The sequence below is a fragment of the Chenopodium quinoa genome, unplaced genomic scaffold, assembly GCF_001683475.1.
Source record: "Chenopodium quinoa cultivar QQ74 unplaced genomic scaffold, ASM168347v1, whole genome shotgun sequence".
NCBI classification, from domain to species: Eukaryota; Viridiplantae; Streptophyta; class Magnoliopsida; order Caryophyllales; family Amaranthaceae; genus Chenopodium; species Chenopodium quinoa.
The window spans coordinates 6,181,077-6,194,863 of NW_018744633.1; the positions used below are offsets into that span (position 1 = coordinate 6,181,077).

At 36.0% G+C, this 13,787-nt stretch overlaps 3 protein-coding genes and 1 pseudogene across 3 annotated transcripts; all 4 read right to left on the reverse strand.

Moving 5' to 3' along the window:
• Positions 1-915, reverse strand: LOC110701473 (protein DOG1-like 3). The gene has a single exon (XM_021879122.1). It carries the CDS (start codon positions 913-915, stop codon positions 1-3), a length of 915 nt encoding a protein of 304 aa, XP_021734814.1.
• A 1,882-nt stretch (positions 916-2,797) lies between these two features.
• On the reverse strand, positions 2,798-4,722 carry LOC110701525 (protein DOG1-like 1). The gene has a single exon (XM_021879163.1). The coding sequence runs from the start codon at positions 4,653-4,655 to the stop codon at positions 3,180-3,182; it is 1,476 nt and encodes a 491-aa protein (XP_021734855.1). The 5' UTR covers positions 4,656-4,722; the 3' UTR covers positions 2,798-3,179.
• Positions 4,723-8,295: 3,573 nt separating this feature from the next.
• LOC110701474 (protein DOG1-like 1) lies at positions 8,296-8,640 on the reverse strand. Its single transcript, XM_021879123.1, has one exon. It carries the CDS (start codon positions 8,638-8,640, stop codon positions 8,296-8,298), a length of 345 nt encoding a protein of 114 aa, XP_021734815.1.
• LOC110701526 lies at positions 8,512-10,003 on the reverse strand (annotated as a pseudogene).
• Positions 10,004-13,787: the final 3,784 nt, after the last annotated feature.

Below are 13,787 nucleotides of genomic sequence, written 5' to 3' on the forward strand. Positions count from 1 at the left end.
TTATGGGCTGGGCTGAGGCCCACCAGGCCCAACAAAACCACGGGCCTCTTTCGAACTCTTTGCATCTTCATCTTTTAACTTACCCCACTCATGGACCCTTAGATGAAGTTGAGTATCAGCAATCAAGAAATGAACGGCTTGGATTGGAGTCAAAATGTCAACCACACTTTTAAGCGTTTTCAGCCGTAGATCATCCGCCTTCCTCAAAATATCTTCTAATCCGTGCTCCTTTGGTGCTAGAGCCGAGTCAACTCGATCTTTTACTGAGTCAACTCGGTCAGACTTCCGAGCTGCTGACTCAGCATCCCGCTTTAACTCGGTGTAGTTCTCAGAGAGCTCAACCATGGATGAGTCAGCCATTGTTTCTTGGTGTGAAGCTAGAATCTCGGTCAACTTCCTCTCTTGGTGAATGGTCTGTCTTTGTAACTCGTCAACTCGGACGAGTTGACTCGGTGAGAGGTTGCTGAGATCGTCCGAGTTGACCCCACTCAGTAACTCACTGAGTCGGGCCTCGAACTGAAGCCCGGCCTTGGAGTAGAGCAAGTGTACGGCCGTGGTGGGCCGCCACCCTCCAAGCCAAAGGAAGGCGTCCTCGAGTTTGGATAGCCAATCGGGGTTTAAGACAAGGAGGACGTTCTCCTTGATCGACTCGGACCGAGCCCGGTAGAACTCATCGTAGTGGGTCATGACTCGGTCGACGAGTTCTTGGAGTTGCCGAGTCGACTCGGAGTGGGTTTTGACCATGGACTTGAGCTCCTCCAGGTCCCGCTCCTGGACCTGGAGCCAGTCCAAAAAGAACTTGTTGAAAGGTGCAGGTTTAGACTCGGACTGATACTCAAACTTACGTTTTGGCAAGTTAGACTTAGGCCCTGGCTCGAGTGAGGATAAGGGTGAGTTTGAGTTGGATGATTGCATAATTGTTGCTTTCAAAGTAGTGTGACCAATGATCAAAAGAAATTTCGATGCCTAGCTTATATGTGCTAATAAGCTAGCTTAGTTGATGATACGGATCAATAAAAGGGTTACGAATGAACGATGTTAGTTGCACCACAGGGTATGTAGCATAAAGTATGAACCAAAACTACATGAGTCAATTGTTGTTAGACAACTACTTATAGTGTACTACGACAGTGTTTAGTGGCATATTGTATCACTGTATGTATGCACTTACATTCAACTCAAAGTCGGCTACCAAAAAAAAAAAGGAAAGTTAATCTGCGCCGTCATTGTTTGGAGGAGACTTTTTTTAAAAAAGGAAATAATGATTTGGTGTAAAATCGTAAGGACTAAGAAACTAAGGAAGCATTTATGATTTATCCAAATGGGATTAGAACTTAGAACTTTAGAAGGTCTTGGTAGTCATGGAAGACATCAGATTTTTTGTAAGGAACGCATAGGACAAATGTTTGTCACAGGGTTATGTAGAAGAGAGTACACTACCGTGTAGACATATTCGTCTGCAAAATCACTCAACCGTATAGAGTAAGGTACACTCGATTATGCCTGAGATAAAACCTTTCCAGTTGTATTACTAGCTAATTTCAACATAGGGTGCACCCGAATGTATATAACAAATTCTAATGACATCTATCCTATGATTTTGAAATCACACAACCAAAAAAACTAAAAACCACACCAAACGATCTTTACCTTATTGATTTTTTTTTAATTTTTTTTTTTTTGAGAAATACCTTATTGAATTTTTAAAAACTTATGACGTCAACAATTATAAGATTGCTAAAAAAAATATTATTTTATATTATTTGTAACATTTATTAATATATTGAGGTACAAATAAAACTGCTACACAATATTAATTTATACTAATTTTATTGCGTTTACTATCCAATATCCTTGATTGAATTACACGTTTCTCTATTAAATAACACAAGTGTCTAATAAATACTAACCAGCAAAATAAACTATTAAATTGTTGGTCACCAATAATTTAGAACAAATATTATGTATATTGTCAAACACTCCCAATATGCAACGGTAAAGTTTAGTTTGATCCTTATATAACTAGTCACATAATTTACTATTTATAAAGAGTTGATAATAAGGTAAATTCTTTGTGATTTAATTACCAAAATAATAATAATTTTGGATGATCCAAAACATGTTATTAGGTAATTTATCATTTGTGATGAAAAGGTGTTATTTTAATGAATTAATGAGTCAACCAGTCAACCACCTTCTTGTATTTGTTAGGCTAATCAAGACATATATTTAGAAGATTGTTTCCTTAATTTTAAGAGATGATTGATTATATATTAATAAACATTTATTGACGGATTAATGATATCCAAGGCAAGCTCTAAGCCTTAACCTAGCTAAGCATAGAGTCAGGTCCACAATTGAAAATTTTACTTTATGCCATATTGAATTTGATCATGTGATCGTATCAGGGGTGTGAGATAGTGGCGGAGTTATTAAGGGGTCTGGTGGCAACGACCCCGTCATTTTTTTTTATTGTTTTTAATTTATTAAATTAAAGGTGTAAATTTATAAGTTATATACAATTTTAATACAATAAATAACATCAAATTAGCTTTATCATAGTGGTAATCCATTAAATTTGTGTTACAAGCAAGTCATGACTTATATTTATAGGTGAAGATAGTTAGATAGAGCATGACTAGAATATTCTAGAATTCCCTTGATTATTCTTGTAGCCATAATGTTCTAGAATTTTATTATTCTTGTAGTCATAATGTTCTAGAATTTTATTCTAGATAATTGAATAGCAATACTAATAATGTTACATGTATTCAACAGCTTCCAAAACACGCATAAATATAAAAATAGAATCACAAGTTAAGTTTTATTTACTATTTAACCTTTTCGATGAATTTAAAAAAAATTAAAACTTACTCATAATAGTCAAGTAAATGAAGATTCGACAAAAGTACAAATCCTAGAAGATTATAATCCATACATTACTAATTAACTACTCCGATATACTTTACTTTTTTTTTTTTTTTTTTTCTGTGTTATGACTAGGATAATCAATTACTCAAATACATATATATAGTCATATACTAATTTCATACTAATATAAGTACCGAAGAAAATACATATTTTTTTTACAGGTAGAAAATTTGTAATCTTATAATATAATGAGAAAGAATGACATAAATTAGTTAAGTTGAATATAATTATTAGATTATTATGCATGGTTAATGTTGTTGTTGGTCAGCATCTTTGTCCTTCCCCCATTCATGAACTCTCAAGTGAAGCTCAGCAGCAGCAATCAAAAAGTCAACGGCTTGGATTGGACTTAATATTTCCACCACTTTTGTAAGCGTTTTCATCCGTAGATCATTAGCCTTCCCAAATATCTCGGCTAACATATCGTCTTTAGGCTCTAGTGTCAACTTAACTCGCTTCTTAATTGACTCACTCACAACTCGCTCTCGGGTTTTCGACTTGCGTGAGAGCTCAACCATTGAGGAGTCAGCCACGGTTTCTTGAAAAGAAGCTAGCTTTTCAGTTAACTCTCTCTCTTCCTTAATAGTATTCATTTGCAGCTCATTGACTCGGGTGAGTTGACTCGGTGATAGTCCTCCAAAATCGGCGATTTTCAATGACCCGTTGAGTAACTCACGGAGTTTATACTCGACATGTAACCCTCCAATGGTGTAGAGTAGGTGGAACGTCTTACTAGGTCTACACCCGGTCACCCAAAGGAAGGCATGCTCTAGGAGAGACCTCCATGCAGGAGTCAGCATGCAGAATACGTTCTGCTTCGCTGACTCCGACTTGACTCGGTAGTAGCTTTCATAGTGACACATGACTTTGGCTACGAGTCCTCGTAGATTCTGAGTCAACTCGTTTGAGGACTGAGTTGACTCAGTGTAGGCCTTGGCGGCTGACATGAGCTCCTCGAGGTCTTGTTGTTGCTCGAGGAGCCATGTCTCAAAAACCCTGCCAAATGACTCCCGCCCACGACCGGCGCCACCCTCGTCGGGATTATCATGTGCATGTTTGTGAGCCCCTTCTTTTTTTTTACCCCATGTATGAACCTTGAGATGGAGCTGAGCAGCAGGAATAAAAAGTTGGACGGCTTGGATTGGACTTAAGATTTCCACCAACTTTTTCAACGTTGTAAGCCGGAGATCATCCGCCTTGCCAAATATCTCCCTTAAATTTCCATGCGGATAATCATACACCTCGGTCATCACCGAGTTTTCGTTTAGAGAGACCGGCTCTACAAGAAACTGAGTCAACTCAGTCTCCGCTTTGATGGTTAGCCTTTGCAACTCGTCAACTAGGACGAGTTGACTAGGCAAGATGTCTTTAAACTGCCTCATACCCACCCCCTTGAGCAACTCGCTGACTTCAACCCCGAGCTGCAGCTCGGGGTTGAAGTCTAGCAAGTGGAAGGCCATACTAGGCCTCCACCCGCCAACCCAAAGGAAGGCGTCCTCAAGGTAGGAAGGCCAAACATGGGATAACAAGAGGAGAACATGTACACTATCCTTGACTAAATCGGACTCGACTCGGTAATGATTCTCATAGTGAGTTATGACTCGGTTAACGAGTTTGGTAAGGGTTGGAGTCCAATCAATATCAGACTCCTTGGTCTTGGACATGAATGCTTTACGGTCTAGCTCTTGAAGCACTAGCAAATCATCAAATACCTCGCTAGCCATGATTGGGTTAATATTTAGTTGTTTGGCTGATAAGTGGTAATATTTTGTTTGTTTGTTTGTTTTGGTGTGTTTATTAGGCTTATTTTATGTTTAATGTTACAACCAATTCATCCAATATATATAGCCGTATAAAGTCTACCCACTTTCTAAACGAACCACTTATTAATCTACAATCTACTTGATGATGAAATAATTACGTACACACATGCATGCACCGTACAAGTATGGGGTTTTGTTGAGCGAAATTTGTTTTCCTCTAATCACGTTTCACTAAACTTAATATTTACTCCATCACATTTTGGTAGTACACATAAATGACATGCAAGGTGATCGATGCAACTGGTGTTGTAAGTGGTGAAAGTAAAAATTTAGGCGACAAGTTGGAACCATTTATTTTAAGTTGACACGTTATTTTACTCACTTTTGCAAATGTATAAATTCAATCATTAATATCTATAGTCACCAACAATCGATGAAAATAATAATATAAAAAGTTGATAGTTAAAATATATATCTAACAAGATTTCCGTGACTATATTTTTCATCACTTATAAATCATAGAAAAAATTTGAATTTTAACACCACAAAAAAACACAATAATAATTTTTAACACTACAGACATAAACTTTTATTTTAACACCATCAAAAGTTAAAAAAAAAATGATTTTACACCCATTTAACGGCTGCTGTCCCACTTTTCGTTAAGTGGGATCCATTATGCCATGTGTCGCTATATTATTAGTTTTTTTTTTTAAAAAAAAAAAACCAAAACCTCGAAAACTAACCTAGGGTCCCTAGTCCATCGCCGACAGCGTACCACCACCACATCCTCACCCTAAGTCCCTAACCATCCTGTTTCCATCTCCAGCCACCGGAAAAGCGCTGCCCTCCCTTTCCCCCTCCCCGAAACCTATCGTTAATCCTCCTCGGACACACAAACATCCAAAAAAACGAACGACCACATGCACATCGGTTACTTATAGTCAAACTCGACCAATTTCGACCACTAGTGGCCGTTTTGGTGGTCGTTTTAAGGCTTATGAAAAACGACGGCTGTTTTTGGTGTTTGTTGGGGAGCTGCTGCCGGTTTAGGGACGAGAAAAGGGAAGGAGGAGATTTTCTGGTGGCTAGGGCTGGAAACGGGGCTGTTAAGGTGAGAGAATGGAGGTGGGGGTGGGGAGGCTAAGGTAGTTTAAGGGTATTTGTTATTTTATTATTTTTTATTTTTTTTAAACCAATAATATGCTGACACGTAGTATTGTAAGTACCACTAACGAATTTCATCCATAAATCAGTTAAGTGGTAGTAAAGGATCATTTTATAAAATTTTTGCGGTGTTAAAATAAAATTTTATTTATTTATTGTTATGAATTTATTTATTGTAGTGTTAAAAACCATTTTCGTGTTTTTTAATGGTGTTAAAATTCAAAATTTCATAAATTATTAAGCACATAACAAAATAAAGTGTGCTACCACTCAAATAGAGTTAAATTCAAATTAAAAAGTATCAATTTAACTAAAAAAAACAAAGGTATTACTACCTTCGTTATAGATTATGTGCAACGATTAGACATTTTCCCTCTCTGCTTTTTGTCAAATCGTTGCACATAACTTGTAACGGAGGTAGTATAATAAAATGCGTAATTTTTCATGGTAAAACTCACAATCTACATTAAGCAAAATTTATTGTATAATTATTAGTATGATGCAAAGGTTAAAAAACGAGTTAGTTGCACTGCCATACTCCATTACTCACGTATCGTGCTATATAATATACGGTGGGTTCAATGAATCCATTTAAACCCACCATAGATCCGCTAATGGTTGCTTCTCTTAGTGGGACAAAATTTAAGATAGAATTTGAGTGAGGCGGTGGTATTTTAAGGAGCAACATGATAATGTATATCTTAGATTCTTAGTCCTTGGAAATGAGCATCATATATTGATATACACTATATATTACTTTGCGACTACGTGTAGCGCTTTGCTTTACACTAGCTTTCAAAATAGGACTAAAATACTTCACTTTATATATAAACTAGTTTTGTGCCCCGTGCGATGCCCGGATTGTTTATGAAGTTGATTTAAATCTATACAACGTGGCGCGATACTCAAATTTTATTTTATGAAAATAAAACTCTAAATTAACAATTTTATTCTAAAATTCTATCCAAATTTGATTCATAATAGAATTATAAACTAACTTTTTTATCTTATAAAGTATTTTTAAATCTATCCAACGTGGCGCGACACTTGGCGAAAAGTTAGAATGTCAAATAGTTTTGTGCCCCGTCCGATGCCCGGGTTGTTTATTGAAGATAAATTTTCAATATATATGTCAAAATTTTAAATATATCATTGATACAAATTAGTTAGGAATTGATGTGCTTTTATAACGATTTGCTATATTTTATCAAAAAAAATTTAACAAAATTATAATTTAATGTGTACCTCTAAAATATTGGTATTTTATTGAAAATAAAACTCTAAACTAACAATTTTATCCTAAAATTATATCCAAATAGAATTTTAAATTAACTTTTTAATCGTCTATTTAAATTCATCCAACGTGGCGCGACACTTGGCGAAAAGTTGAAACACCAAGTGTCGATGCCTCGTGACCTGCTAAAAGTTTAGCTTTATATATTAGTTATATGACTAGGTGCGCAGCCCGTTGTTTTTGTAATTTATTGTTATTATTATTATTATTAAAAAAACAAATAAAGTTTATAAATAACAAGATATTTATTATTATTATTATTATTATTATTATTATTATTATTATTATCATCGATATTTATTATTCTTGATCAATATACTTCGCGACTTTGTGTATAGCTAGCTTGCTTTGTTTTACGTTAGCTTTCAAAAGCCGACTAAATATTCCTCTTTAAATATAACTGGCTGTAATTTCGTGTAATACCTAATTTTTAATAATTTAACTCATCAATATGGCACGGGATCTAATCTAGTATTGTTACAATATATTTATTAAATATATTCTATGTGTATCATACGTTCGTGTATATCTTTCGCTACAAGAAAAATCTCTTTTCGTAGCGATTGTACATTCGCTACAATATGTAAGTATGTGAACCAAGATACACATAAATATCCTTGTGTAAGTGTACATGTAACTCTTCAATTAAGATATGTGGACGATGTGTTATACAAAATACCTTTTTTTATAGTATAATAATACTCGTATTGCAAAAATTGTAACCACACAAAATATTTATGTAATAAGATAGAAATTTCACATGGCTTCACTAATGCACCCTCTCTTAGAGTAGCTAAGACTCTAATGAAAGGTTTATTCATCATGGGCGATGGCCTGTCGGGTATCAATTATTAATAATGAAAGGTTTTTATCTTTTATTTTCTCTGATATGATCTGTTTGTTTTATTATATACTTTTTGATTATTAATAGAAAAAAAAGGGGTACATATTTGTACAAGTAGTGTTTAAAAAAAAAAAAAAGTCTAAGTTTAAGGATGATACATATACATCTACTAATAAAAAACATTACAGAAAACAAATGAATAAACTTGACTTTTTTTAACAAAAATATTTATTAAGTCTGAGCCATGTTATTCTATATATCTTAATCTAATATTAATAATGTTTATGTAAGACCAACTAATTTTTCATTGAAATGACCATTGCACCAGTTTTATCCTTCTTATTACCCCATTCATGAAGCCTAAGTTGAAGTCCAGCAGCAGCAATCAAGAAATGAACGGCTTGGATTGGGTTTAAAATCCCCACCACATTACTAATCGTTTTCATCCGTAGATCATCCGCCTTCTCAAATATCTCCTTCAACTTATCCTCTTTCGTCACTAGTGTCGACTCAATACACTCATCGTCTGACTCACTCGACCCTACCACACCCGAAAGCCGAACCATCGACGTGTCGGCCACCGTCTCTTGCACCGCAGCCATCACCTCAGTCAACTCCCTCTCCTTCTTAACCGTCTTCATCTGCAACTCGTTGACTCGATGAGAGGTCACTCAAGTCGTCGGTTCTTAACCCATCTAGCAACTTAGTGAGTCCGGCGTCGAGTTGCAATCCAACAATGGTGTATAATAGGTGAAATGCCGTAGTCGGTCTCCACCCGCCGATCCATAGGAAGGCATGCTCAAGGAGAGACCTCCATGCAGGAGTCATCATGTGGAGTACGTTCCGCTTTACTGACTCGGACTTGACTCGGTAGTAATGCTCATAGTGACTCAACACCCGCCGAACTAATCGGCGGAGGTTTTGGTTCGTCTCGTGTTTAGATCGAGTCGTCTCCGTGTACGCCACCGCGGCGGACCGGAGTTCAAGAAGGTCCGCCTCCTTCTGGCAGAGCCATATTTTGTAAAACCCTCCGAAAACATTATCAGATAGTTTATTATCGTCATTACTCTTATTGGTATCGTGGGCGTGCAGTTTTCATGTATGAGCATCCTCTTTGTTCTTACCCCACGCTTCAACCTTGAGGTGAAGTTGAGCGGCAGGAATAAATAATTCGACGGCTTGGATCGGACTTAAGATTTTTACAAACTGTTTGAGTGTATTAAGCCGTAGATCATCTGCCTTGCTGAAGATTTCCCCTAACTCATGATGATCAGTAACGGCGGCGGCGGGGGCGGTAGCGATAATTATGTCCGCCATCACCGTATCAGCCTCGCTATTGTTCTCCGCCATCACTAAATCAGCCTCAATGTCTTCGTCCGCCAGAGCATCAGTGTCGGCAAGAGAATGAGTCAATTCGGTCTCCTCCCGAATAGTGTGCCTCTGGAGCTCACCGACTCGAATGAACTGACTTGGCGAGATGTCTTTAAACCCTCCCATGTTCACCCCGCTAAGTAACTTACCGAGTCCAACCCGAGTTTTAACTCGGGCTTGAAGTCGAGCAAGTGGAAAGCCATACTAGGCCTCCACCCGCCAACCCAAAGAAAAGGGTCCTCCAAGTGGGAAGGCCACTCCGGGGACACCATGAGTAGGACTTGTACATTACCTTTTATTAACTTGGTAATGACTCGGTAGTACTTCTCATAGTGAGTTATGATCTGGTCAACTAGTTCCGTGAGGACTGGAGTCCACTCAGTATCTGAATCCTTAATCACAGCCATAAATTTTTGGCGATCTTGCTCTTGAAGAGCAAGCAAATCATCTAAAACCTCATTCACTAGGGCTTTGTGTTTAACTTTTGGTTCTCTCTTTTTTTCTAGGACCAAGTATATGAAGATTTTTTTTAGTTGGACTAGCTTAGTAGTTTTTCGCTAGTACACCAAAGTATATATAATCTCACTTTGCACAATTTACAAGATACAATTTTGACCTGTATTATACATTTAATATTTATACATTCTTGTTTCCTCCGCCATTAGTTTTGCCCCCTCTTTGAAGATAATATTGTCATAAAATATCTAAAAAAAACACTGAAAAACTTTAATAGGACAAATAAGATTATACTCCGTATTTTGTAAGACGAATAATAATTTGTTTCACATTGATAAGTTTTTTTAAAAAAATAATGGAGTAATTTATGTCCTTAAGTAGCATGTGGTGGAACGCAAATCGGTCTAATGGGAATTGCTAAATTCAGGAATACCACAACAATGCAGCATGCCAGCATTAGTGCATTACGCTAACAAATTGCAGCTGCGTGGAGTTTGATCGTGGCTCCGTGCTCCATGCACCGCCGCTTTTCTAACAAGTTATAAGAGTTGTGGCTGAAAAATACAATACTTTTGTCTGCTTTTGTTTGTCACAATTTCCTTTTTTGAATTAGTATATATCTCTTAATACTATTATTTTGTTTGAAGTAAAGCATAAATACAGTCCCTGAAATTTCGTATAAAAGCCGTTTTAGTCCCTCTTTAACTTTTTTCACCAATTTAGTCCCTCAACCCCTACTTTAGTGTTTGTCAGCCAAAAGTTTAGGGACTTTGCTGACTAAGCAAAAGTTGAGGGACCTTGACTCATCAAAAAAAGTTGAGGGATGTTGAGTCATCAAAAAGTTTAGGGACTTGATGTCAGAATTTGTAATTTAACTTTTTTTTTTCTTTTTTTTCTTTTTTTTTTTTTTTTTTGACAGGAGTAAATCCCAGGATAAAATTTGTAATCTTATTCTGCAAGCTTTATTATTTTAATGAGATGATTTTGAACAGTTTGGAAATAAATGCTTTAATCCAATGTTCAAATAAATGCTTTTATCCAATGTTCTACCACTATACTATTTATAAAATGCATTTATACGCATCAAATGCATTTATACGTTCATCGAATCACTTCATCAACAATCATTTTATCCAATAGTATTTATGAAAGCATTTTATCCAATAGTATTTATTTTTTTTTTTTTTTTTGTGGTGAGATTATCCAATAGTATTTATAAAAGCACCAAAAAATTAAAAAAATGTTGTACTTGGGGAAACAATCCCCTACTTTGCACCTCATCAACATTCATCAGGAATAATGATCTTTTAATTCAAGCCTTTGATTTATCTTGTGTTGGAAATGTGGACCGGTGGAGAATGCGACTGCGCAAATTAGGGTGTGCACAAATTAGTGATTATGAAGTAAAGTAAGAGTTTAGATTTTGGAAAAAATAGATTTAAGTAGGATAAAAAAAACAAAAAATTGCTTATCGGTTTAGAACGGGTAACCGTTAATTTTAAAATGATACCCAATAACCATACCCGATAACAAATTATCGGAACGGGTACCCAAACCATTATGGTTATCAGATCGGGTACCCTAATTTTTGAAACGGTAACGAAACGAGTTTTCGGGTAGTTTTGCTCAGCCCTACTTATTAGATCTAAGCTGAGCTGAACTGAACTGAATTGGATATTTTATAAGAGAAGGAAATTAGGAGCTGAACTAAACTGAACTTATTAGAGCTGAACTGAACTAAATTGAAAATAAACGTATGAGAACAGTCCCTTAACATTTACTGAACTGAACGGAACTGATTAGAGCTGAACTGAACTAATTGGAGCTTAACTGAACTGAACTGAACTGAAATGAGCCGAAACAAATATTTTATGAGAGAAGGAAATTATGAGCTGAACTAAACTGAACTGAACTGAAATGAGCCGAAACAAATATTTTATGAGAGAAGGAAATTATGAGCTGAACTAAACTGAACTGATTGGAGCTAAACTGAACTAAACTGAACTAAACTGATTGGAGCTGAACTGAACTGAAATTAAGTAAATGTGAACAGATCCTAAGTGTAATTTAGGGACCTTAGTGCACATGTGGTAATAAATTTAATAATTTTAAAAGCAAAGTTTAGGGACCTTTAGTTGATGAGTTGACATTAATTAAATTGGAATAGAAAGTTTAGGGACCTATAAGGTGATGAGGCTAATGTAATAGTTATAGGCTCGAGCTTAGGGACTTATAGGGTGAAGTGGCTAATGTAATAATTATAGGTTAAATTAGAATATGGAATACTAATGCTATACTTGTTGATCTCATTTTATTTGCCCCAATTTTCTTTCACTTTACTCTCACATTTACAAAATTTAGTATCGATTTATTTTTCTTTCTTTCTTTCTCATCATTCTCTGATTACAAAAGGTAATGGATTTATAAAGGGACAAACAAAATGGAAAATTATACTACCTCCGTTAATTGTTATCTGCAACTTTGGAATATTTTATATATCTCAAATAATACCCAAAGTTGCAGATAACAATTATCGGAGGTAATAGAATCTTAGTGTTTATTTATTTTTTTATTTTTTTTGGAAATGAAAAGAAGGGAACAGAAAACAAAAGGAGAAGAGATTAAATAAAAATAAGAAGAATATAAAACATGTTAAAGAATTTACCGATAGAAAAGTTTTGATTAATAAAAGGAGTAAAAGAGTGAAAGAAGATGGGTGAAATTGTTGTAGTGTTATCATTGTATTCTTACTTCTATGGCATTGTATTTATAGCCATGAGTTACACTAATAATACAATAATTACTCACATAGAGCCATATGAGTTCACAAGTGTTTGGACCTATATGAGCATTGTGTAATCAAATCAATAATTGGCATTCACTTATTAGACTTATCTTCTAACACTCCCCCTTGAATGCCACTAAAGATCTTGTTAGGTAAAACTTTATGGGATAAGACCCATAGCCAAAAGAGTACACCAATATTATTGTATTATATGCTTTGGTATACTGCCTCGTTAAAAACCTTGTCAGGAAAAACCCGGTGGGATAAAAACCTGATCGAAGGGAAAAAGAGTGCAGTACATATAATACTCCCCCTGATCTCAGCATAGTTCACGAAGATGTCGCATTCTGATTTTGTGAACTAACTGTTCAAATTTCTTCGAAGGAAGTGATTTGGTGAAAAGGTCGGCAAGATTTTCACAAGACTGAATTTGCTGGATATTTATTTCCTCGTCCTTTTGCAGATCATGTGTGAAGAACAGTTTTGGGGCAATATGTTTCGTTTTATCTCCTTTAATATATCCTTCAGTTACTTGAGCGATACATGCTGTATTGTCTTCAAAGATGATGGTTGGGTCTTCTGTTATTGCGTTCATTCCACACTCCTTCTGGATATTACTGATCATCGACCTCAGCCACACACATTCCCGTCCTGCTTCATAGAGGGCTATCAACTCTGCATGATTTGATGATGTCGCGGTCAATGTCTGCTTTGTTGATTTCCATGATATTGCAGTGCCGCCATAAGTGAATACATATCCATTTTGTGACTTGGCATTTTGAGGATCTGATAAGTATCCAGCGTCTGCATACCCAATGAGAGCAGCATCTTGTTTTGGTTGGTAATATAAACCAAGGTCTTGTGTCCCTCGTAGGTACCGGAGTAAGTGTCGAACTCCCTTCCAATGCCTATATGTTGGTGCATTGCTGTGCCTGGCTAACAAATTCACAGAGAAAGCTATGTCGGGTCTAGTATTGTTAGCTAAGTACATTAAGGCTCCAATTGCACTTAAGTATGGTACTTCTGGACCCAGAATCTCTTCATTTTCTTCTCGGGGTCTGAATGGATCATTTTTCATATTCAAAGAACGAACAACCATTGGGAAGTTGGTTGGGGTTGCTTTGTCCATGAAGAAACGTTTCAGAACTCTTTCTGTATAGTTTGATTGATGGACAA